The 26481-nt window shown below is 42.2% G+C and overlaps 1 protein-coding gene across 7 annotated transcripts in view; it reads left to right on the top strand.

The window, feature by feature from the left end:
- The window catches only part of IFT88 (intraflagellar transport 88), a 76082-nt gene that overhangs the window by 36274 nt on the left and 13327 nt on the right, over positions 1-26481 (top strand). For 4 of the 7 annotated variants that reach the window (XM_057532942.1, XM_057532939.1, XM_057532938.1 and 1 more), the window contains 10 exons: positions 358-444; positions 6014-6113; positions 10482-10568; positions 12581-12767; positions 15269-15377; positions 17423-17573; positions 18069-18184; positions 20214-20266; positions 21936-22001; positions 25377-25483. In XM_057532942.1, coding sequence (XP_057388925.1) covers positions 358-444; positions 6014-6113; positions 10482-10568; positions 12581-12767; positions 15269-15377; positions 17423-17573; positions 18069-18184; positions 20214-20266; positions 21936-22001; positions 25377-25483 — 1063 coding nt within the window. The remainder of the gene's footprint in view (positions 1-357; positions 445-6013; positions 6114-10481; positions 10569-12580; positions 12768-15268; positions 15378-17422; positions 17574-18068; positions 18185-20213; positions 20267-21935; positions 22002-25376; positions 25484-26481) is intronic. The other 3 variants (XM_057532943.1, XM_057532941.1, XM_057532940.1) reach the window with 2 other exon arrangements.

The following is a 26481-nucleotide window of genomic DNA, read 5'->3' as shown; positions in this document are numbered from 1 at the left end:
TTTAGTATTTACCACAGTTTCTGTAGTGGCAGTTTTCACCCTTTCATTTCCACAGACAGTGCAGATTATGCAGCTTCAGCTGCCGAGTCCTGTGTATCTCTCCTTCCTTCTTTCTCCCTCCCTTCCCCGCCTTTCTTTCCTTCCTTCTTTCCTCAGAATACATCACAGACCAAGAACTGCTGACCCCAAGGGCAGTCATGGCTTGCTGATCGCATTTCCCAGTCATAGTTTTCAACCTGATTTGTAAACAGATTGCTAGCATAGCTGCCCGGACAGTGTTTACACTTACATTTTAAGAAATAAATTGAAACTCTTTTTATACCATATTTCTAAATCTTTTTTGTTTGTTTGATATAGGAAAGCCATGGCAGAAAAATACATCATGACAGCAGCAAAACTCATTGCTCCTGTAATTGAAACATCTTTTGCTGTAGGTTATGATTGGTAAGAGAGAAATTCAGTATAACTGGATGGACATGATGTTTTCTAGTTTATACGTTTATTGATTTAAAACTTTGTTATTAGAAAAGTAAATAAATAATTGCAAATATTGATTTCTACTTATCAAGCAAATACTATTATATGGTAAGATTAGTATAGGCCACTCTAAAAGTTCTAACATATTTTTCTTATTGTTCATGTCATTTTGTAAATTAAGTACTAAGGCAAGTGTGCTACATTTGATATGTGGATACATAATTGCTTTCGTTGTATAAATTCCAGCCTGTGCCCTCTTCCTTTTTACTTTATCTTTTCTCATTATGTCCTTTTTCTACCTTAAATTTGTCAGTACTGCTAAACTTTTTATCCTGAGTAATACCTCTCACACCTAAAAAGGCTATTGTCTGTGGATATATTTCCCAGATAGGAGTGAAGGGTTTTTAGAGCTGGAAAAATCTTAGGTCATTTTTTGGATGAGTAGTTGAATTTGTTTCTTCCACCCAGTACGACAATCCTCTTTATAGCATCCCACGTAGGTGCCATTTATCCTCTGCTTGGATTCTTACGGTGTTCAAATCATTTGCTTTATTTCTGAGCATCTCTAAAGATTAGAAAATTCTTCGTTGTATTGAATCCATAGTTGCCCTTCATGAAACTCTTTTCTATGATCTTTCGAACCAATGTAGAGTGAGTCTGTGACCTCTTCTGCGTGGTACCCTACCAGAATTTTTAAAGTCCAAGATACATGTACATGGTTAGAAAACCAAGTAAGTACAGAAGAGTTACAGCTCCCGTTTTCTAATTACTTTTCATGTTTCTTCTTGGTGGAAGTAACGTATGCTTTCTTTACCATATCCTCATTATGATTCAGATTCTCGCCATGGAATCCATTGTCTCCCTGGTTTAGTTTGTTCTGGAGGCTTCATATTTGGCCCATGATGTTTGTTTTTCTGGTGTCTCCAGTTACCTCTCTGTCTTCTCTTGCACTCTTTGCTTCTCTTAGGTTATTTGGAGTCCTCCCTCTCGGAACTCTCCCTGCCCCAGTCTCTGTAAGCTGTTGGTTCCCTTAGCCTGGTGTTGAATATCGTCTTGGGGTTTACCTTCATGTCTTTCCCAGGTTGGATCCTCTTTCTTTTTGAACATCATCTTTATTTTTTCCTTGATTTCTTCCTGAATTAACCCCCTAAGATCTGTCGGTGCATGTCTGTAAGTGTCTAGTTCTGTCCTCATTCTTGGTCGATCATTTATTTGATCAGGTATGATACCCTAAGTTGTAACTTGTTTCCTCTTAGAACTCAAAAAGCATTTCTTCACTGTTAACTAGCACTGTTGCTGATTAGAATTCTAATGCTAGTCTCATCCTTGCTATTTGTAGGTGACCTGCAGTTTCTTTCTGGTAATTTTTATAATTTTCTCTGTAGCTTTGTTCTGAAATTTCATAATGTGTTTAAATTTGTCTTTTTTTTTCTCTATTTTCCTCTTAAGCACTCAATAGACCCCTCAATTTGCAGTCTATGTTTCCTTTCAATTGAGTAAATATTATTTCTCTGCTAATTTACTTCCTTTTCCAGTTATAAATTTCTGTCAATTGGATTTGGACTTCCTTGTTACTTATCTTTCTTATATTTTCCAACTCTGGTTCTGCTTTGCTTTCTGGGAGACGTCTTTGAATTTCTCATTCAACTATTCCATTTAATTGTTTTATTTTACATTTCCAAGAGCACGTTCTTTTTCTCTGGCTGTTCTTTGTCATTGTTGAGTCTGAGGGGAGGTCTGCAGGCTCCCCGCCCACTGCCTGGAGATGGCGGTCAGTGGTCCCCGCTGCCCAGCTCAGCGCTTCACTCCCCGTCCCTGGATCCCCAGCCTCACCTGGAGCAGGAAGCACGCTCCTCCGTGGCGCTTTCTTACCGTAGCCTCCTTTTCTCTGCTTCATAAGCCAGCACTCTTTTCATCCTTCCAGAAATTGTATTTCTCATGGGGGGTGGAATGGGAAATAGTGCATGCCTGCTACTGTTTTGAATCAGAGGTTTTGCCAATTATTGCTGATAGTGAGATAAGGGCTTTCTTCAAAGTTTTTTCTCTTTTCAGATAATCAGTTCCAGTTTCTTCATCCATTTCAGATACAGTGTGTTTTTCCAAAACGGCTGGTTTTCTACCTGACTGGTTGCTCACCTAGTTTATAAACAAGTTCCTTAAAATGTGTCCCTGTATCTGTACATGTACTCCACATATGTTCTGATCAATGTATAGTACAACAAATCACTGTATCCCTTTCTGTGAACACCAAATGTTGGTTGTAACCTAAGATCTCCTGGATTTGGGAGACAAGCATCTCACAGTAAATGAACTCTGTTCATCTTTAATTATACTGAATAGTAAATGTTGTTTTACTGTTACTAAATCTAACCTGAATTCTCTTAATGTTTACTAAATCACATACATTTGATTTTCTAATGTTTTTAGCTTTTTAAGAAGATGATTATAGTTGTGTCTTTGCAATCTAGTAGTTGGTATGTAAGTGAAATTTTAAGTATTTATAAAATGCCAACCAGTCTGAGTGAAATTTTCCACTAACTTAACATTTTAACTTATCAAAACTAATTACTTTTGTCATATTAGACTTCTTAAAATTTTATTTTTGGCTGCGTTGGGTCTTTGTTGCTGCGCATGGGCTTTCTCTAGTTGCGGCAAGCGGAGCTACTCTTCGTTATGCTGCGTGGGCTTCTCATTGCGGTGGCTTCTCTTTGTTGTGGAGCACGGGCTCTAGGCTCACAGGCTTCAGTAGTTGTGGCTCGCGGGCTCAGTAGTTGTGGCTCGCAGCTTCTAGAGCACAGACTCAGTAGTTGTGGCTCACGGGCTTAGTTGCTCCATGGCATGTAGGATATTCCAGGACCAGGGCCTGCATTGTCAGGCGGATTCTTTTGCTGATTTAAAAATTTTCTCTTTGTCTTTGAATTTAGATAGTTTTATTACAATGTATCATAGAGGAAATTGTTTTGAGTTGAACTTTTCGGGTTGTCTCTTAGTTTCATGAACTTGGATGTCCACATCTCTCCCCAGATTTGGGAAGTTCTCAGCCATTATTTCTTTTTTTTTTTTTTAAAGGATTTTCTTATTTATTTATTTATTTATTTATTTATTATTTTTGTCTGTATTGGGTCTTCGGTTCGTGCGAGGGCTTTCTCCAGTTGCGGCAAGCGGGGGCCACTCTTCATCGCGGTGCGGGGACCGCTCTTCATCGCGGTGCGCGGGCCTTTCTCTATCGCGGCCCCTCCCGTCGCGGGGCACAGGCTCCAGACGCGCAGGCTCAGCAATTGTGGCTCACGGGCCCAGCTGCTCCGTGGCATGTGGGATCTTCCCAGACCAGGGCTCGAACCCGTGTCCCCTGCATTAGCAGGCAGATTCTCAACCACTGCGCCACCAGGGAAGCCCCTATTTCTTTTTTAAAGAATTTTATTGAATTATAGTTGATTTACAGTGTTGTATACAACAAAAATAAATATTTATTGTTTACTGCAGGCCAGTTGGAAGTTCAGGATAAAAAGTATCTGCCTTCAAGAAATTTACAGTTTAGCTAATATTGGTTGTCACCTAAGATCTCCTTGATTAGCTAAGTAGATAATTATATTAGCAATCACAAAACATTGTAACTGCTATGTTATACTAATGTAACAAGTTATGTTTTATTGTGTGCTGTGTGATTTCTTAGTCCCAATTGCTAATGCTAATGTAGTTTGTTGTCATGGTGTCATGGAAGGCTCCCCAGATTAAGTGACATTTGGGCTGAGGCTTGAAGGATTAGTAGGAATAAAAGTGGGGGAAGGGAGGGAGGATATTGTAAGTAGAGAGAAGAGTGTCTCAAGGGCCAGGATGTTGGCAGCCCTTCTTGTATAGATTCTTCTGGATAATTAGCCCAGAGGTTCTAAGGCATCCTGTCTGTCTAGCATGGTGGGAGCTTTGTTCCATCCTTAGGAAATTGAGAAAAAAAGTGACTCCAGTAATTTTCTGTGGGGCTTAATCCCTTTGCAGAATCCTGTTTGGTAACAGGAGGGGAAGAGCATCATGCCTTTGTCTTTGAGCCACTTGATTTGTTGATGGCAGCTCAGGGAATGAGTCAGCGTCTTAAATATTTCCGACTTTTCTGATCTTCCACATCTTTGGGTTTGTGAGCCCCTCTTCCTGGAACACCCTTCCCCTTTTGTCAAATCGATTCATCCTTGTCCCTTAAACTGAGCTCCCACATGTCTGGAATACCTTTCCTGTCTGGTTTAGTGTCTCCACCCCTCCATTCCTGTATTTCTTCACCGCGGTTCTTATACCTAGCTCAGTTTACAGGTCTGCTTCCCCTCGAGGGCAAGAACTGTATTTTGTGTGTCCTGGTAGCCCTGTACCAGACGTAATGTCTCACACGTTGTAGACATTCGGTGACCATTTGCTGTGTGCGTTGTGGAATAGAGGGTTTACCCGTTCCTTTGGGGAGCCCTGCATGCTGCTTTGCTGAGAGGGTCCTCCAGGGGGGCCTGACAGGCTGGGTTTCACATCCTCTCTCACCACTCCAAGCAGAAGGGCTGTTTTATAAATCAGGGTTTAAAAAATGTTCTGCTTGAAGAAAGGGATCTTCTGCTTCAATAATTTTATTTTTTAATTTTATCTTTTAAAATTATGTATTTATTTATTTGGCTGTGCCGGGTGTTAGTTGCAGCATGCGGGATCTAGTTCCCTGACCAGGGATTGAACTCGGGCCCCCTGAATTGGGAGTGTGGAGTCTTAACCACTGGACCACCAGGAAGTCCCAGTATTTTTAAATTATTGGTCTAAGCCAGTGGCTTTGAAACATTTTTGAACCAGACCCTCAGTGAGAAAACGATGAAGCACCCTCCCTTGCCCTTGTTATGCACAAAGCCCTTTGATAGCTTTTCTCTTCTGTTACTTGTAAGGTCATGATCCTCAATTTGAAAAACATTAGTCTTGGTGCAGTGGGTTTTGGTAGCAATAGAAATTGGGCTCAAGTTCTTGGCAGTTTTCTACTTGTGCGATCTATTTTTGTATCTATGACATGAAATAATGCCAGTCTTTCAGGGCTGTGGTGAGGACTAAATGTGTTCATGCTTACAGGAATTGGCACATTGCCTGATGTTTAGTTAACAGTAGATGTTCTGTGTGCCCTGGGCAATGGATCCATGAAAATCTGTTCAAGTTTGGACACAAAAAATTAAATATATTCTCAAGTTCTGTAGAATTTTTCTCACCATCAGAGCATTTAAGATGAAAAAATATATAGAAACAGTTTTACCTGTTACAAACTGAAGTTTTATTAATTTTAAAATGAGAATTTTATTTAAAATACCATAAATAATTAGATGCGACAAGAGGCTAATGAAAAATTGGCTGAGAAAACGGGTTTGGAACTGAAGAGCTCTGTAACTTAATGCCTGTGTTGGAAGGAGTCAGGTGCTCAGTCCTACAGAACACTAGGGGCACTTTTAAACACTTGTGATGAAAAGTCACAGTTAAGAAAACCTAGATATATTAAAACAAAATAAAATAACCGTTTTTACCCTTTACTTTATAGGTGTGTTGAAGTTGTGAAAGCTTCTCAGTATGTAGAGCTGGCAAATGATCTGGAAATAAACAAAGCAATTACGTACCTGAGAGAAAAGGACTTTAATCAAGTAAGTTTAAAAAAATGTTTAGATGGAAGTTAATGTTAACTGGTCAAAGCGATAATACCGTGAAACTCCTTTCCAGATTACTGTTACCTGGATTATTCTGAAGTTGAATAATATTTTTATTTCTACCTTAACATAATTTCCTTTAATATAGCGTGTTTTTAATTGTGACCTGTTTGTCCTGTTTCCTTTTTTTTGGCCGCACGGCATGTGGGATCTTAGTTCCCTGACCAGGGATTGAAACCAGGTCCCCTGCAGTGGAAGCATAGAGTCCTAACCACTGGACCACCAGGGAATTCCCCTGTCCTGTTTCTTAAAATATAAACGCTTGCCATGTACAACATGGCTGCTAAATTACTAAACCATATTCTAGTCCAGAGGTCAACTTTCCCCAGAGGTTTTCAGAGTGTTCCCTGAAGCTTGGAGGCTGTTCAAAGTCAGGTTCGTACCCGGGCGGTGGGGGAGGCCGGGAGCCGGAGCAGCAGCCTGGTGCCTGAGCAGCTCTCCTGGCATCTGTTGTACGTGTTTGGTTTACTCGTTGATGTTGCATTGGGCACGAAAGGGATCTGTCACTGGTTCCACCACTGGCCTGCCACCTGAGGTGGGGTGGAACGGTGCTCCCCTTCCACAGTCTGCCTCACAGGAGAACAGAAGAACAGCTTTTTAAAAGGGGCCGGGGATCACAAAGGAGAATAAAGAGAATGAAACTTGATACCCTAGTTTATAAAACCAGTGGTTAGTAGCGTATATGCCTGCAATGTAGAAAACTCAGCTCTTCCACGTTTAGACCCAGAGAGTGAGGGCCAGAGGGAGCCCCAGTGTCTTTCTGCCATGCTCTCCTGAGCCAGTTTCAGGCTTTCTTCCTATTTAAGGACCGTCCGTTTTCCTGGAGACAGTAGAAGTAACTGACCCCTTTGTCGGGGAGGAGGGAGAAGGGCATCTGCCCCAAGGACGTGAGCGAGGGGGAAGCAGCCCGGTGCTCCTGGCGTTGCCGTGTGGTGAAGGCTGGGGCAGCACACCGGCTGGCCCACGGTGCGCATGGGTTCAGCGTGCTTAATGATTGTTCAGCGTTTGTAAGCATAAGAAGGCTTTCTAGGTCTCTGTGTCTGTTCTGCCATTTGAGCGTCACACCCTTGGGCATTAAAAATGCCACCGATGAAACTCTGATCCTGTTGGGATGCTGAAAAGTGGAAGTGAAGTGAGACAGATTGGTCTTTGCTATCTTGCTGGAGTCATCTGTGGACCAAAAAAATAATTTCGTGTCTGTGTGAGAAGTACTGTTACAGATAACAAAATAGAGAAAGCCATTTTCCGAGTTTTCTGTTGATAGTTTTAAATGGTCTTTTAGAAAGGTTTAACACTGTATTATCGTCTATGTTTTAAAAGTGTGTTCACTAAGGAATAAACCCGCTAATTTTTTCATATTTAAATTCATTTAACCCAAATCATATTGTTTGCTGCTTTCCTAGCTGTTCTCATTCAAAATATTTTTTGTTCCATTTGCCTATATACAATTTTAATATCAATTATTTTACTGATGTTTTAAAAATGTAATTTCTGCTTTCTTTTACATCGCTGCTTTTACTTTGTGTTTCTTTTGTTGTGTATTGTAAGTATGACGAGGTAGGTATAACACAATCTTAGTTTGGAAGGAACACTTTTAGGTTAAAAAGGATTGGATTGACGTATCTCATAATGATCATTGATTAAGATGTTTTATTTATTTATTTATTTTTGGCTGCATTGGGTCTTCATTGCTGCACGCGGGCTTTCTCTAGTTGCGGCGAGGGGGGGCTACTCTTCGTTGTGGTGCACTGGCTTCTCATTGTGGTGGCTTCTCTTATTGTGGAGCACGGGCTCTAGGTGCGCGGGCTTCCGTAGTTGTGGCACATGGGCTCAGTAGTTGTGGCTCATGGGCTCCAGAGTGCAGGCTCAGTAGTTGTGGCACACGGGCTTAGTTGCTCCACGGCATGTGGGATCTTCCCGGACCAGGGCTCGAACCCATGTACCCTGCATTGGCAGGCGGATTCTTAACCACTGTGCCACCAGGGAAGCCCGAAGATGCTTCGTTTACAACTTGGCGTAATGTTGTAAATGTTTTTCAAAAAAAATGCTGAAATTGAAATCTCAGAGTATGGTTTTTTTGTGGTGATAGTGTTGTTTTGTAGCAGAGAAAGAACTCCACTAAAGCCACAGGTGGATGGGGTGAAAGCCAGTGGTGGTGGACAGACATACCCAGAGGAAAGCTGAAGCCCTTAGTGGACGGCATCAGCCAGGAAAGAAAACCAAAACGGAGATTTGTCTATTTTCCTAATTCTTCTTGGGGAAAAAAACCCCCAAACTAACAATGTTTATTTTCATTATTTGTTTTGCCATTTACAACTAAATTTTATTGTGAACTTTTATCTGTTTCGTTTATAAATTGATTTACATTATTTTACTTTTAAAAACAGAAATATTAGAGATGCATTCATTGAATGTGTAAAGAACAGTATGAAAACAGCCTATTTCAAAGCCAAAAATACCTGAGAATGTTCCTTTTTTAAGAATATTAACCTTTTCAGGATAGTTGTAGTTTAGAAGCTTAAAATTTGAAATATGTTTTTACTCTGTCCATGTTTTTAAATGAATGTTTTAAGTTCTAAATATTCTTGTTAATTCTTCTGAATAATAGCTTTGGGTTGCATTGTTCTTGATGTATTGTTTGGATTCGTAGCAACCTTTTGTGGGGAGAATAGATTTGGTGTTAAACATAGTCTTAAAGTATTGTTATCGATGAGCCACAGATTAACAAATATCAGGATTTTAAGATCCAACACATTTCCTTGACTATAATGTGAATAGCTGCTTTGAAAGGAACGATATAAACTGATAGCGTTCCGTTTTTAAAAAATTACCATTGTTGTTAGTTTGCTTTCGGGTTCTGCTTTATGGATGTCAGAAATATCAGAGAACAGCCTTCTTCCCCTCTACAGTCTACTTGAGTCAGAGGATTCAATGGATATGTGAGTTATGCCTATTCACGTGCCTTATAATTAATTAATTAATTATTTTTGGCCGTGCCACACGGCTTGTGAGATCTTAGTTCCCTGACCAGAGATTGAACCCACGCCCTCAGCAGCAAAAGCGTGGAGTCCTCACCACTGGACCTCCAGGGAAGTCCCCACTTGCCTTATATTTTAAATTAGCACATAACATTTATAGTGACACAATCTGAAAGTAAAGATGAAAACATCTCAATTCTTGTTCAATGTGAAATGCAGCTTATAAAGCTTAGAGGCTCAGAAGAGGAGCTGGGGGTTGGGTAGAGTTGGTGAGGTGGCTTCTGCAGGGAGTCACTTCCAGGTAAATTTTAGGAGCTTCTTGTTATGGAAGAGCCTTCCAAGAAAGAAAGTGAGAAAGGGGGTCTCATGATGGAGGGTATGGCGTTTGGGTTTTTCTCTTACAGAATTTACTTTGTGGGATTATAAACTAATGGTCTGGAAACTTCCAACAGTTTTCTCTCGAGTAATCAAGACCCTTTAAGAGAGCAGTTCTTTACTGCGCTATGACCGGGTGTGCAGGTCTCCTGCCCTTGGCCGCAGGGGAGTCACGTGCTTGGTGGCCCGGTGCAGGGCTCGGACCTCACGGCGTCCACCGGCTCAGGGCTCTGACCACACGGCGTCCACCGGCTCAGGGCTCGGACCACACGGCGTCCACCGGCTCAGGGCTCGGACCGCACGGCGTCCACCGGCTCAGGGCTCTGACCGCACGGCGTCCACCGGCTCAGGGCTCTGACCGCACGGCGTCCACCGGCGCAGGGCTCTGACCGCACGGCGTCCACCGGCTCAGGGCTCGGACCGCACGGCGTCCAGCAGCAGCAGCTGCGGCCCCTGCAGAAGCTGAGCAGGGCTTTGCTTGGACACAACTGCTCCCCAGGAGCCAGCGGCCAAGCATTTTCTATTCAGTAAATGTATTGTAAAGGAAGGAAGGAAAACCATGTCTTTTTCCTGTTTCTGGTACCTTTCAGTAACTTCTAGGTGGAGAACTCATCCACCTCTCATGCAAGGAGCCTGTCATCCCAAGTGTCCTGCCAGGTCGGGGCATCTCAGACTTGCCAGGGGGTAAAAATGTGCTTTCCTCATGGCTTCAGAGTGTAGTTACATTTGGATCTGTATCAGGTCACTTTGTGACGCTCCCAGAATTGCTTTCTATCCCAGTTTTGAGAATTCTTTTTCACAAGTACTGATAATCAAGTGAAATTCTCATCTGTCATCTGTTTTCCTGAACACACTAATCACCCCTCTGTGCCTTTCCTGGTCTTGTCCCCAAACTTAAGCCTAAATGCTATCATATTACAAAGGTAATAACTTGCAGATATTTCATTTTTAGGCTGTGGAGACCTTAAAAATGTTTGAAAAAAAGGACAGTAGTGTGAAGAGTGCAGCTGCAACCAACCTCTCATTCCTGTATTATTTGGTGAGTTCTGCTTTTCATAACTATGTTGGTACTGTGGTATTTTTACGTTGCTGCCCAAGGAGGGGTCTGGAGAAGCGGGGTGGAGAAGGACAGCACGGCTGGGGTGGGCCTGGGGGCCGCTTGGGTGGTGGACGTGAGTGCGAGGCCATCTCAGAAGGAGGACGGAGGGAGGACCTGTGGAGCTGATCTCAGATGGGAAATCAGGGTTAGAGATAAAATGCGTGGTTGTCTCTGTAGAGGTTTAAGCTTTGATGATAGATGCCATGGACGGAATGATTGTCTCCCCAAAATTCATCTTTGAAGCCCTAACACCCAACGTGACTATATTTGGAGGTGGGGAATTAGGGTTAGCTGAGGTCATGAGGGGAGCCCCCATGATGGGATTAGTGCCTTTATTAGAGGAGAAGGGGACCAGAGCCCTGTGCCCTGTGAGGACACAGCAAGGAGGCCGTCTGCAGATGTGGACGTGGGCCCTCACCAGATACCAGGCCTGCTGACCCCCTGGTCTTTGACCTCCAGCCTCCGGAACTGTGAGAAGTAGCTGTGAATTGTTGAAGCCCTGTCTCTGGTACGCAGACAGCAGGCGGTGTCTACAGGGTGTGAGCAGAGCACAGGGCTGGGGGCTGAGGAGGCCAGAGTGCAAATCCATGGAGGAGACAGGAAAGGAACTAGCAAAGCATGATGGCTTTGGGGGGGCAGGCATGGTGAGAGCAGAGAGGGGGCACGGGAGAACAAAGGCCCCTGGGGGGGGGGCGGCGGGGGAAGGCTCAGCCCACCCTGCAGGACGGTCCGCTGGAGCAGGGCTGGGCCTTTGCACCTGCAGCCGCCTCGTGTTCTCCCCCCCTCTCCCTCCCCTCCCCTCCCCCTCTCCCTCCCCTCCCCTCCCCCTCCCCTCCCCCTCCCCTCCCCCTCCCCCTCCCCTCCCCCTCCCCTCCCCCTCCCCTCCCCCTCCCCTCTCCCCTTCCCCTCCCCCTCCCCTCCCCTCTGTGTGCAGCTGCCCTTCCCTCCCTGGACCCTGAGGTCATCCCCTCACAGCTCTCCAGTCCCCGTCAGCAACCCGTCACTGCTCTTCTAAGTTGTGCCTGAAGCTTAATCCAAAAGACAGTGTTACACGGTTTAGTGTTTATGACGGCAGCACCCCGCTCTTAGGGAGTCCACACAGATACTTGTATGTGAATGTTCAGAGCAGCGTTATTCATAATAACCAGGAGTGGGTGGAAACAACCCAGGTGCCCGTGAACTTGGTGGAGAGGTCTGTGGGACTCGGATGCCCTCTGTGGTCCACAGCCCAGCCTGGCGCGGATCTGGGTCCTCTGCAGGAGCAATAGCTGGACATGGGTGGGGAGCGAGGGCGAGCTGGGCCGGGGGTGCGAGTCTGCACCCGCCCTGCCCCTGGAGACTGGGAAGGACCTTCAGAGGGTAAGGTGCTGCCACACGTTCACATGCACGGCCACTGGACAAGGATCACGGGGGATGGGAGGTGGGAAGCAGCGCCCCTCCCTCAGCCACGCCGACGAGGCACCAGCAGTTATGTTGTGAGAGGTGGGAGGCCCTCGTGGCACAGGTGAATGCCAGCCCAGCCGCGTCCTAATCAGGCACTGGCGGTGGGGACGGAGCGGAGGCGTGGGCTGTGGCGATGCGGGACCCACCGGCCATGCAGCCAGGGTGACGGGGCAGGAGGGTGGTGGGGCCTCTAGCTGGGTGGGTGCCGTGGTTGTGGGGAGCTCCCACCTGCAGTCAGCGATGGCAGGAAGGTGGGTGCTGGAGATGGAACCGCTGCTGTGGAAGTGGTGCTGGTGTCCAGACCATGGCTGTGGAGCAGTCGGTTGTAAGAAACTTCTTGACAAGTAAGACCTTTTGTGGAGTGAGTCCAGCGAGACCAAGATATGTAAAATATGTGCTTGTTTATCCTGTCTGTAATCTCGGAAAGTCCCTTTATCATGTCTGTAATCTCAGAAGAGGCAGAAGGGGTACAGTGAACTTCAAATAATTTGTATATTTTTGTACTTTAGGAGAATGAGTTCGCACAAGCCAGTAGCTATGCAGATTTAGCTGTGAACTCTGACAGATATAACCCGTCAGCTCTTACTAATAAAGGGAATACAGTTTTTGCAAATGGTGACTATGAGAAGGCAGCTGAATTCTATAAAGAGGCTCTAAGAAATGATTCTTCTTGTACTGAAGCACTTTACAATATTGGTAAGTAAAACAGGCAAAATTGCCTTCTTCTTTTTTTTTTTTTTTTTTGCTTAAAAAGCTCCAATTCATTGAGAGGAAGAGTTCCTTGCAACAAAAAGTTGAAAAGAAGACTCTTGGATTATAGACTATTTTTAATGGAATTAATGACTCAGAATCTGGACACTTGTGAGATTTGGGTAGATGTTGCCGAAATTCCCTCTAAAAAGACTTTCAGGTTCCTCCCACTGTGGTATGAGAATGTTTCCCGAATTCCTGCTAATACTGGATATTATAATTCAACTTTTGCCAAACTGATAGGTGGGGGAAAAAATCTCATTTTCTTCCTTTCTTTTCTTTTTTTTTTTTTTTTTAATAAATTTATTTATGTTTGGCTGCGTTGCGTCTTTGTTGCTGCGCACCGGCTTTCTCTAGTTGCGGTGAACGGGGGCTACTCTTTGTTGCGGTGCATGGGCTCTAGGTGCGTGGACTTCAGTAGTTGTGGCACACGGGCTCAGTAGTTGTGGCATGCAGGCTCAGTAGTTGTGGCGCATAGGCTTAGTTGCTCCATGACATGTGGGATCTTCCTGGACCAGGGCTTGAACCTGTGTCCCCTGCATTGGCAGGTGAGCTCTTAACCACTGCACCACCAGGGAAGTCCCTTCCTTTTTAATTACAAACAATTTCAAACACTAAAAAAAAAAAGAGAGAAAAAGCATACCTCTGTACCTACCACCTATATTTAACACATTTTTACATTTTGTTATTTTTACTTCAGATTTTGTCTTTAATAAACTGTTAAAGACCTGAAGGCTCACACCACCCCATCCCTCCCCTGCCTGTCAGAGGTCACCTGACCCCCATCGTGTCCCCCCGTCATGCCCTCCGTCGTGCCCCCCCATTTGTGCCCCCCCTGTTGTGTACCCCTCATCCCCCCCACCCCATCGTGAGCTCGTGCTGTTGCAGACACATGTTGATGCAGTGCAGGCTCATGTCTTGGCTTTTCAGTGAAGTTTCCTCTGAAGGTTTCTTCTCCTGCTTCTTTGGTTGGCTTGTTCATGTTATCCTCTCTTTCCTGTGACAATCTTTCCTCCATGTCTGATGAGCCTGGCCTTCTCGAATCTAGGAGTTTGCAGCTGAGGCTGAGTGGGACCTTCGAGGCCTGCCCACTCCCCACCATGGTGCCGTCTGTCTCGTCTGTGTCCTGGGAGTGTCCAGGCAGCTGGATCTCTCCTCCCCGGGCTGGGCTGGGTGGGACGGGAGGGGCAGGGGGCATTAGCAACTCTACCTGGCACTGAAGGGTTGGGAGAAGAGGGGTGAGTGTGGGGGCCTGGGGGCATGAGGTCACTCACCGGGCCCCCGTCCATTTGGCCTCTTCATATGTTTAAATGCCTCTCTTAGTCTGTTGCTTAAGGGAGCTTTATAATTTCTTCTGTGAAACAGAATTTTTCTATTTTTTATGTAGTCAAATTTGGTTTTTGAAAATTTGTGGCTTCATTTGTTTATTGCTTTATGAAACCCTTCCGTACCCCAAGATTACAAAATCATTTTCCTTTCATGCTTTTTTTTTTTAATTAATTAATTTATTTATGGCTGTGTTGGGTCTTCGTTTCTGTGCAAGGGCTTTCTCTAGTTGCGGCAAGTGGGGACCACTCTTCATCATGGTGTGCGGGCCTCTCACTATCGCGGCCTCTCTTGTTGCGGAGCACAGGCTCCAGACGCGCAGGCTCAGTAGTTGTGGCTCACGGGCCTAGTTGCTCCGCGGCATGTGGGATCTTCCCAGACCAGGGCTCGAACCCGTATCCCCTGCATTGGCAGGCAGATTCTCAACCACTGCGCCACCAGGGAAGCCCTCCTTTCATGCTTTTATAGCTTTGTTTTTTCTATTTAGTTTTAAAATAAAAATTGAATTTATTTGAAAAAGGAATAAATTCAGGAGAGGAATGTGTGGTTTTTTTCGTCATGCATAATCACTTGTCCTGGCACTGTTTATTACTTGTCCCTTAGTCCTCCTTGAGTTTATTTATTTTTAAAAAAATATTTTATTCATTCATTCATTCATTCATAAGTTCATTCATTCTTGCTGCGCCTGGTCTTAGTTGCAGTGTGCATGCGGGATCTAGTTCCCCAACCAGGGATCGAACCCAGGCCCCCATCATTGGGAGCACTGACTCTTACCCACTGGACCACCAGGGAAGTCCCAGTCCTCCCTGACTTTAACTAAATTCTGTAACCCAGCCCATTTCTGAACTGTTTGTGCTGTTCTTTTAATGTTTGTCATTCCTGCTCCCCTCAACACTTCAAAACATGCACTAAAGCTTTCATGGTTTAGTGTCTGCCAAACATGAGTGGAATTTCCTGCCCCTGCCTTGTTCCTTTTTTTTTTTTTTGATTGTGTTCATCTTTATTTTCTCTTTTGGATGACTATTTACCTATATTTAAATATTCATTCTGTTACTTTGAGAAAATTACTACCAGTACTAGTATTTATAGCTTACCTTTTTTTCTCTTTCTTCTTTTTAAAGGCCTTACCTATAAGAAGCTAAACCGGCTTGATGAAGCTTTGGACTGTTTCCTGAAACTTCACGCAATCCTAAGAAACAGCGCCCAAGTCCTTTACCAGATAGCAAATATGTATCTTATGTGAAAAACTTAAGGACAGTTATTAACTCACTCAGTTGGTGATTGAGTACCACTTATTAAATAAGCTTAACCAGTGAATTAATTGATGGGGGTATATTTTAAAACCTAACTGTCAAATTAATATGTGATGAAAATATTATTTGAGTGATCCTGTTTTAAAGGGTCATTTGCATTGTAGGAGGAATTATTTAGAAGTTGCAACTAGTACTAATTTTTAGACATAATAATTGAAGTAATTGGGTATCATGTCGAGTCCACACAAGATGTTCATTGAGCGTAAATTAGACCCTTCAGGGAATTCCCTGGCCGTCCAGTGGGTAGGACTCCTCACTCTCACTGCCAGGGCCCGGATTTGATCCTGGGTCAGGGAACTTAAGACCCCGCAAGCCGTGTGGCGCAGCCAAAAAAAAAAATAATAATAATGATAATGATTAAAAAATTTTAAGTATTGTCTCCTGTGCTTCTGGTAGGGTAGATAAAATTTTTTTTGATAAAAAATGTTAATTTTAGAGCAGATAGTGGCATAGTTATTTCTTTTAGCCTTTTTGTTTTGTCCAGTTCATGCCTCTGAAGGTGCCAGTGTCATGACCTGCTGGTGCCCAGTTCCCGATCAGTTTGGATCCAGTCAAGCAGTTGTTGTGTTTGAGGCTGTTTGAATACATTTCCTTATTTTTATGTTTTTCTTATGGTATCACATTTGTCATCATTAAAAATAGAAGGCTCTTCTTTTTTTTTCTTTTTTTAATAAATTTATCTATTTTATTTATTTATTTTTGGCTGCATTGGGTCTTGGTTGCTGCACGCAGGCTTTCTCTAGTTGCGGCAAACGGGCTACTCGTCATTGTGGTGCACGGGCTTCTCATTGTGGTGGCTTCTCTTGTTGTGGAGCGTGGGCTCTAGGTGAGCAGGCTTCAGTAGTTGTGGCACGAGGGCTCAGTAGTTGTGGTTTGTGGGCTCTAGAGCACAGGCTCAGTAGTTGTGGTGCATGGGCTTAGTTGCTCCGTGGCATGTGGGATCTTCCTGGACCAGGGCTCAAACCCGTGTCCCCTGCATTGGCAGACGGATTCGTAACCAGTGCGCCACCAGGGAAGCCCCAAGGCTCTTCTTTTTCAGTGAAACTTTGGATTGGAATATTTTCATTTCATTAAGACAACTAATACAAAATAAATAGTAAGTAATCAATAAGTACTGGTGTGAATAAATTATTTGAGTGCATGCAGAGGACTTACTAGGCATTAAAGCTACAAAAAACTGTCTTGGGCTTGTAATGTAATTAGGGAAAACTCAATGGAAAATACATGGAAACCATTCCTTTAAAATGTTGAACATTTAAGAGAGGTAGAATAATTGAAACACAGCATTCAGGCATTTTTTTTTTTTAACATTTATTTATTTATTTATTTTATTTATTTATTTATGGCTGTGTTGGGTCTTTGTCTCTGTGCGAGGGCTTTCTCCAGCTGCGGCAAGTGGGGGCCACTCCTCATTGCAGTGCACAGGCCTCTCACCGCCGCAGCCTCTCTTGTTGCGGAGCACAGGCCCCAGAGGCGCAGGCTCAGCAATTGTGGCTCACGGGCCCAGCTGCTCCGCGGCATGTGGGATCTTCCCAGGCCAGGGCTCGAACCCGTGTCCCCTGCATTGGCAGGCAGATTCCCAACCACTGCGCCACCAGGGACGCCCCAGGCATTTTTTTTAAGGACAAATTTTGGACAAAACTTTGAATAAAACAGCACACTATTAATTCTACTAGAAATTTGGCAGTTGATCTTAGTGGGTAGTAATGAAGTAAAAGGAAAAGCAAGGTGTGTGTGTGTATATATATATATGTCATATATATATATATATATATGGGACAAAAGTGTTATTGCCAGTATGACCATTTTTCATCCTCATCCCTGACAAAATCCAGAGTAAACAGTATTAAGTAGCACATTAGTACAGACTAGGAAGTATTTTTATGAAATGTTGGTTTTAGGTTTGCTTATTGATCAGTGAATTTAGAAAAATTGTGTTATCCTTCATTGAAATTGTCTAAGATACGAATTAATGGAAGATCCCAATCAAGCTATGGAATGGTTAATGCAGCTGATCAGTGTTGTTCCAACTGACTCCAGAGCTTTGTCGAAACTGGGAGGACTGTATGACAGTGAGGGGGATAAATCCCAAGCATTCCAGTATTACTATGAGGTGGGTGTGCAGACTTGCCTTCCTTCTGCTTTTTAGCCTTTTATGAATTGTTATAAAAAAGACAGCAGGCCTTTTAATTTTTAAAAATTATAAATGCTTATTAGCTTTTAAATAAATAATGATTTAAAATAAAACATTTGTGGAATATAAAGTTAGTTTTTGATTATTTTAATAAAAAGTAAAATAAAAGGTACCAATGCATTTTTCTCTTGAAGGATGATTTAATCCCTTTTGAGTCTATTGCATATTTAATTTGACTCGGATCATATATCAGTACATCAAAAAGATATTTATAGATAATTGAAAAATGTGTCAAACAAATCTTAAGTTTTCCAAATCTTACATAGTTTCAAAACTTGAACAGTGCTTGTGACAGCTCATACTTTTTAAGTAAGAAATGCCACACTGTATAACTTAATCCAGCCTGTGGGGAAGATGTTGGGGAGTGAACTGTGCGTTGTGACTGAAGTTCTTTTGTCACACCTCCCTTTCCAGTCGTATAGGTATTTCCCGTCCAATATTGAAGTCATCGAGTGGCTCGGGGCCTATTACATCGACACCCAGTTTTGTGAAAAAGCCATTCAGTACTTTGAAAGAGCTTCTCTTATACAGTAGGTAACTGTTACGATTTTATGTTTAGTTAAATGTCTACAATCTGATAGACGTACTGAGTTCATGAGCAGTTATTAGTGAACATTCAGGCATCATTTCGATTTTCTTGTATTGTGTTTCATTTGACTTGGTCTTTATTATGATAAATATATTTCCTTTTTATGCAAATGTTTTAAAAAATACCTTCAAGGTACTTTTCTGTGTGTATTTTTCTTTTTCACATCTCAGTAAACAAGTATTATTTCTTTATCAATCAGAAAATGACTATCTCAGTCCAAAGACAAAGTTTCATTTCTGATAGAGTCCTAATTGAAATGTTTCATTGGTCTCAATTTGTAATTGATATACATTATATATTAAAAATCAGGACTTCCCTGGTGGCGCAGTGGTTAAGAATCCGCCTACCAACGCAGGGGACACGGGTTTGAGTCCTGGTCTGAGAAGATCCCACATGCCACGGAGTAGCTAAGCCCATGTGCCACAACTACTGAGCCTGCACTCTAGAGCCTGCGAGCCACAACTACTGAAGCCCGTACGCCTAGAGCCCATGCTCTGCAACAAGAGAAGCCACCTCATTGAGAAGCCCGCGCACCGCAACAAAGAGTAGCCCCCGCTCGCCGCAATTAGAGAAAGCCTGCGAGCAGCAACAAAGACCTAACGCAGCCAAAATTAAATAAATAAATGAATTTATTTAAAAAAAAAAAAAAGAAAGAAAGCAGGAATAGCAATATTAACTTCAGACAGAACAGAAATCAAAGTGAGGAAACTTATTAAAAAAAAAAAAACCTCTTAAAAATGTCTTTAAATTCATATCAGAATGTTTTATTCATTATTCAAAAATAATTGGGATATATCATGTTGTGTTTTGTATTTGGCCAAATTGAATTTTAACATTAGATGTGGGGAGAGGGGAGCGGAGAGGGACAAGGTAGGGGTAAGGGATTACAAGGTACAAACTACTATGTATAAAATAAAAAGATACAAGGATGTATTGTGCAGCACAGGAAGTATAGCCAATATTTTATAATAACTATAAATGGAGTATAATCTATAAAAATTTTGAATCACTGTGTTGTACACTTGAAACTAATACTGTAAATCAACTATACCTCAATTTGAAAAAAAAGAGAAGTGAGGAGAGCATTAAATTATTCCCTAGTCTTTTATTCCTTCAAATTTTGTTTTTCTCAGAAATTTTTAGTAGTAGTCTTTAGAAATTCTGGTCATGTTTATTTTAGAAAAGAAATTCATTTCTTTTTAAGGGAAAAAAAAGAAAATAGATTTCTCTTTTACTTTCTTTTTAGTTGAAGTCTAATTGTTCAAACATAAGGTCAAAAATTGCCTCTTGGATACTAAATTTGCAGGCCTAAGCCTAGGTTTCTAAGCCTTAGGTACTAAGTATAAGATATGGCAAAGGTAATAAAAATGTTTAAAATAGAATGCTGTGGTCTTTACCCAAACTGGTGAGGTGGTTCTTATAAGAATGTCTAAATAAAGGTGTGGGGCTTCCCTGGTGGCGCAGTGGTTGAGAATCTGCCTACCAATGCAGGGGACAGGGGTTCGAGCCCTGGTCTGGGAAGATCCCACATGCCATGGAGCGAGTAGGCCCGTGAGCCACAATTGCTGAGCCTGCGCGTCTGGAGCCTGTGCTCCGCAACAAGAGAGGCCGCGATGGTGAGAGGCCCGCGCACTGCGATGAGGAGTGGCCCCCACTTGCCGCAACTAGAGAAAGCCCTCGCACAGAAACGAAGACCCAACACAGCCATAAATAAATAAATAAAATTAAATTTAAATAAAGGTGTGAGTTAATTGAAGGACTCTAAATTTAAATTTCCTAATATAAATTTGACAGATAATAATGAAGGAAATTGTATATATGCTATTTTTAATAATAAAGATGATCTAATCAAATGTCAAAAAGTAATTGAAAGATAGTACAGATATGTAGCTTAGCTTTATAAAACTGTTTGGCCATCACAGATTATTTTTGTTTCATCTCTAATTTCACATAATTTATTTCTTTTACAGGCCCACACAAGTGAAATGGCAGCTGATGGTAGCTAGTTGTTTTAGAAGAAGTGGTAAATGCTTTAATTTTATTCACTTTAATATGTGTTGCTTGCTTCTATCTTTTAGGTAATTATGCATATAAATGTGTTCCTATTGTAGATTTATTTATTAAGATTAACTTTTGATAAGTACACATATCAAGCATTATATGAAAGACACAGTGGTTACTACGTACAGATAAAAGTTTCGTTTACTAACCCGCATCCCCTGCATTGGAAGCAGGGAGTCTTGACCACTGGGCCGCCAGGGAAGTCCCATCTAGTCACCTCATTCTAAACATCCTGTGTGCTCTGTCCAATGTGTGAGCCTCTCTCACACCTGAAAAGCTGAGGAGAGCCCAGAACTGGGGCCGCAGGACTTGTTTTTGTACAGCAGATGTCACTAGGCATCCTGGTTGTGTTTTCAGTGACTGTCTTTATCCTGTCCTGTGCTGCTGGCCTGTTCTGCAGTGTCAGTGTGTTAATGGTTTGGGACTAGCCATGAAGTGAATGATACTGTTAAAATATCAAGATTAAGCAGGAGATAAATGTTAACACTGTGGTTAAAATGTTTAGTGTAGTTAAAATAACATGCTAATGTAGTTAAGTGTGAAGAATGCAGTCCCTCTTATAGAGCAAACAGATGTCCAGGAGGAGAACTCCCTTACCCAGGGAAGCGTGAGCTATGACCACTGGCAGCGGTCCCCGCCGTTTCTTAGGGCCCTCTGTCCGCCTCCGAGAGCCCCTCAGGTGGCAGCGGGACACAGGTGCGGTGTGGCCTCAAGTCATTTTGAGGGTTGGTCTCTAATGTTACCATGTTTCCTGTTGGCGGAAAGACCTCGCTGTATACACATTTTATTTACATCAGGGCGAGTCTGAGTTGCCTGCGTGCGTTTAGCGCCTGTCCTGTGACGCACGCGCACGCGTGTGTGTGTGTATGTGTGTGTGTTCCTCGGGTTTGCGCGCTGAAGCGCAGGCTAGGGGAAGAGCAGCCACCTTAGCCGGCCCGGCTGTGCGCTGGGTGCTCTGGTCTCCGTCTTGTTCAGCCTCCACCCGGACGCTGAGGCCGGCGGGCCACCCCCTTGTACAGGAGGCCCAGACGTAAGGGCATAACTCTTTCCTGAGATTTTAGCAAAGGTCTTTGATCCAAAATTCGTTTTTCCTATTCTTTGCTGCCATGTGAAGCTAAATTATTTTATTACAAAACAAAATGCTTTCTGTAAACTTTTTAATGTTTGAAAATAAAAACTGCAAAACAAGTTATTTTTCATCTTTTCCAAGTGAATAACGTTGAAATTAATGTTATTACTTCGTTTATTTTAAGAAGTAGAACTAAGTTTCAACCATTTACTTCCGCTCTACCCCTTTTTCAGATTTATTTTATCTGTACATTTTCTTCCAGAAGTTATATTGAGGGACCTCCCTGGCGGTCCAGGTGTTAGGACTCCACACTTCCACCGCATGGGGCACAGGTTTGATCCCTGGTCGGGGAACTAAGATCCCACATGCTGCACAGCCAAAACAAACAGACAAAAAACAGAAGTTATATTGGGAATGGTTATTTATGCCTATGGCGCACATGAAAGTCACCCTCTAAACCAATGAGGTGGTGCCAGCATATTGAATTTAAATTAGTATTTTGCTGAATCCTGTTAATTTCTGTAATCTGCTAGTATGTTTGTTTTTTCTCCTTCACTTATAGGTAACTACCAAAAAGCATTAGATACTTACAAAGATATTCACAGAAAATTTCCAGAAAATGTTGAATGTAAGTGAGACTACATTTTGTAACTTTGAAAGTATAGGTTCTCACATTTTATGTCCTAATATGTAATAATTACCTTTGCTACACAGTAATTGCATACATAGATACCAACCTATAATTTGTGGTACATATGTTTAAATATGTGGTTATAGGATCAGAAAATTTGACTATGCAAGTACACATTTTTATAGAATTTAATTGTTGACGGATTTAAATATACCACTGAATTCTCTTCAGTAGTAAACAGATCTATATTTCAAAGCTTTATGAAATTTTAAGAATAAATTTTGGTTTATTATTTTTTAAAGTTCATAAACTGGTATTTTATAGAAAAGGCATTTTATTTCTTTAAAAAAATTCTTTTTTATAAATTTATTTATTTTATTTTATCTTTGGCTGCGTTGAGTCTTTGTTGCTGCACGCAGGCTTTCTCTAGTTGCGGCGAGTAGGGGCTACTCTTCGTTGTGGTGCGCGGGCTTCTCATTGCAGTGGCTTCTCATTGCGGAGCACGGCCTTCTCATTGCAGTGGCTTCTCGTTGCGGAGCATGGCCTTCTCATTGCAGTGGCTTCTCGTTGCGGAGCATGGCCTTCTCATTGCAGTGGCTTCTCGTTGCGGAGCATGGCCTCTAGGCGCGCAGGCTTCAGTAGTTGTGGCACGTGGGTTCAGTAGTTGTGGCTTGCAGGCTCTAGAGTGAAGGCTCAGTAGTTGTGGCGCATGGGCTTAGTTGCTCCGCGGCATGTGGGATCTTCCCGAGCCAGGGATCGAACCCATATCCCCTGCATTGGCAGGCAGATTCTTAACCACTGTGCCACCAGGAAAGCCCTAGAAAAGGCATTTTAAACCATCCATTTAATTATAACTTTTTGAGACTGAAAAAATACCTTTAGAGTTTATGATAATAGAACATTAATAATCTTGCTGATACTGGTGGCAAATTAATTTTAAAACATTATATGTAACTTATTTCCCTTTTATAAAGTTGGCTTTGTATAAAATATTCATTTCTTCCAGTCTTATTGCACAGTAGATTTGATGCAACTTGAAGTAACAGTGTTACAGTAACAGCAACAAGATCAGGATCCGGAAGAGTACAAAATAACCACATTCATAGGTCTCACATTCTCACTAAACTATACATGGCCCCGAGTAGCTTTGTGACTAAAGGAGGAGAGCAGATACAGTTGGTTTTATAATCTGTACTATTTATAAGGAAATAAAAAGTAATTCCTTGGGAAGAAGAAAATCCTTTCAACTCTTCAGTCATGTCGAGACACAGAGGAGAGTAGATAAAAGGTCACTGGAAGACGTCATAGCTCCTAGCTTTACTAACATCCCTCCAACAAATCATGTGTTTGAAAAGACCGTTTTGAATGTTGTCCTTCAGTGACCGTGCACACAAAACAGCACATTTCAGTGAAAACAGGTCTTTTCTGGGCCACGTTTTCAGTGGCACAGCCTGGTCCGGGGGTTAGACGTGCTGCATGTTCCTTCAGTAATATTTTTCTCAATTTGACTTCTGTGAAAGCAGAGAGCTCAGAATTATGGCCTTTGCTAAGAGCCTAAGGGCGAGGAGTTTTGTAATGCTGGTCCGATGTGGGTCCGTTAGCTCACAGCAGTTTCCAAATGCCAGTCAGAAAACAGGATACGTGGGAATTACTTGTAAAACCTGTAAAAACTACAAATCTGTAGCCCAACCTACAGAGATTCTCATTCACGTTTGCAGTGGACCCAGATATCTGATTTTTCCTATTTCTTTTTTTTTTTTCTCATCTATTTATTTTCCTATTTCTTTTTTAACAGCTTTTAATGTGATTCTTAACTTCAGTCACATTGGGGAACTGATACTTTAGAGATTAAATGAGAGCAGTAATAGCTTTTGGGGAGTGGAAACCCAACAGTCTGCTGGGCAGAGTTTCTCAGCTTCGGCAGCACTGACATTTGGGATCGGATAATCCTGTGCTGTGGGGCCATCCTGTGGATTCTAGAATGTTCTAGCAGCATCCCTGCCCTCCACCCACTGGGTGCCAGGAGCACACCTCCTGTTATGACATTGTCAGGTGTCCCCTGGGGATGCAGCTGCTGCCGGTTGAGGACCACTGCAGTAGCTGCAGCACCTCCGCACTGGACAGCAAAGGGAACACCTCCAAGCAAGGCCACTTTTCTTTCTTTAAAGAGAGTTTAAGATTCACTGTAAAAGTTGAATGGTCGGGACTTCCCTGGTGGCGCAGTGGTTAAGAATCCGCCTGCCAGTGCAGGTGACACGGGTTCGAGCCCTGGTCCGGGAAGATCCCACATGCCGCAGAGCAACTAAGCCCGCGCACCGCAACGAAGAGTAGCCCCTGCTTGCTGCAACTAGAGAAAGCCCGCATGCAGCAACGAAGACCAAACGCAGCCAAAAATAAATAAATAAATTTATTTTTTTTAAAAAGCGTTTAAAAAAAAAAGTTGAGTGATTATCTGTGCCGTGGGGAATGTCCAAGTTACTCTGGCCTGTTTAATTTTCAAAACAGGTGTAATCAGTAGTCTACCTTATGGTAGCATAGGAAAAACACCTGCACTCATGTAAGGTCTCACTTTGAGCAGAGTACTTTTCTGATGAACCCAAAGGGTTATTTAGTCTTAAAATACATTCTTCAGTTATCAAAAATTGACCTGCTCTATAGAGTTACAGGTGACATGCTAAATTTCAGAGGATATCTACCGAAAACAGTGGGTTTTATTTTATATTAAATATTCCTAAGCCACTCTTTCCAAGGATGGGTAGATAAGAGAGATAATTGAGTATTATTGTAGAAAATATAAATTACCTTCTTACTGTGCATTATCAGGGTAAATGTATACATAGGCAATTTACACAGTAGTAATGTGTGACATTTTAGATTATTTTAGTACCATTACTCTTGTAATACATTAATGGTCATGAATTAGTCACTAACTTACAAATTCTTATGGGGTGACTGCAGTGCTGGTACACAGCACTGTTCCTGCCCTGTGGATGTGGCAGAAAACAAGACAGACCAGAATCCTGGCCTCGTGGAGCTTGGATTCTAGTGGGAAGAAAAAGACAATAAACAAGTATATAGTATGTCAGGAGTCGTAAGTGGTATAAAGGAGAAGCAGGTGAGGAGATAAAAGCTCGGGTTATAGATGCTGTGGTCTCTCCTGAAGGGCAGGTGGGCAGAGTCCCTCTAAACCCTCTTCCAGGGAGGTCAGTTCTCAGAGGGCCAGGAATACAAAGTGTAGTGATTTTTCAAGAGAAACAAACACTGTTTGTGAGCAGCATTCCTACCCGGGTCCCAGAAGACTGAGTTTATTGATTTATTGTTCTTTGAACACCATGGATAAATACGTTTCTAAAAATATTTTTCATAATTTAGGTCTACGTTTCTTGGTTCGTCTCTGCACAGATACTGGATTAAAAGAAGTTCAAGAATATGCAACAAAACTCAAGAGATTGGAAAAAATGAAAGAAATCAGGGAACAGGTATGTCATGTGAGCCGAAAACTGCTGTCAGTTTTGAAAATGTCAGCCTTCTGTAGCTCAGCTGAGTGATGTCTGGGCTTCTGTCAGTGAAATTAAGTTGCAGTTATTTTTCTGCTGTGGCATAAAAGGAGGAATAACTAAAACTCTAGTTTTAGGATAAAATTCAGTCAAAATCTAGTTCCTAATCAGAGAAAGTGCAATAGATTCAGTGTAGTTTTTAGTGGAAATCTACTAATAGACTAACAATTGTAATTTCCCCAGTACAAAATAGCTGCAGGTTAATTTGTAGACGTAACTTCTTAGCTACATTAGCATGTTATTTCAGTGTCAGCTGGAGAGTCTCGTGGCCTGTGGAAACCAGGAGACAGTCACTTGCCTACAACAGCAGTTCGTTGGGCTGCTCTGTTGCATCGTAGGGCATGGCTCTGAGGATTGCTGATACAGAGGCTTCAGGTGTATTTCTGTGTTCCCTGCAGTGTTTTACTTCTGTGAGAGAATAATCCCTCCTGTGTTTGAGCCTAGAATATTTAAAACTTTAACATGATTTCTGAGTATCCGCCTTTCATAGAAAGAAAATTCTTTAAGCTTAAGCTTTTTCAAGAATTTAATTACCTTGGATAATTAAATCTAAATATCGTATTTGCTTTCAAAATGTGGTTATCTTGTTTTTGCTTTGAAGATGTGACCTGATTGTTTTATTCTCTTTTTTAAATTATCAGTTGTAAAAGCATTATGAGCATGACCTAGATCTTTACCTTAAAAATCCTATAAAACATCAAGTTGGTATTAAAATGCCACTGCTAAGGTATATAGTTACAACCTGCTGTGAAGACCAGCTGAATACCACGTACCAATTGCTAATTTAATTAGATAACTGTGTGAAAGTTTTGTAAAATTAAACTAGTACAGATTGGAAGTTCAAATTATCATAATTATCATCATAATTACTATTACATTTGTTTTATTAAGAAGAATCAAAAAGAAGTATCTATTTCAAA

The sequence above is a fragment of the Balaenoptera acutorostrata genome, chromosome 18 (genome assembly GCF_949987535.1).
Source record: "Balaenoptera acutorostrata chromosome 18, mBalAcu1.1, whole genome shotgun sequence".
Lineage (NCBI taxonomy): Eukaryota > Metazoa > Chordata > Mammalia > Artiodactyla > Balaenopteridae > Balaenoptera > Balaenoptera acutorostrata.
The sequence above is the reverse complement of the archived record's forward strand: the minus strand, read 5'-3'. Positions and strand labels throughout refer to the sequence as shown.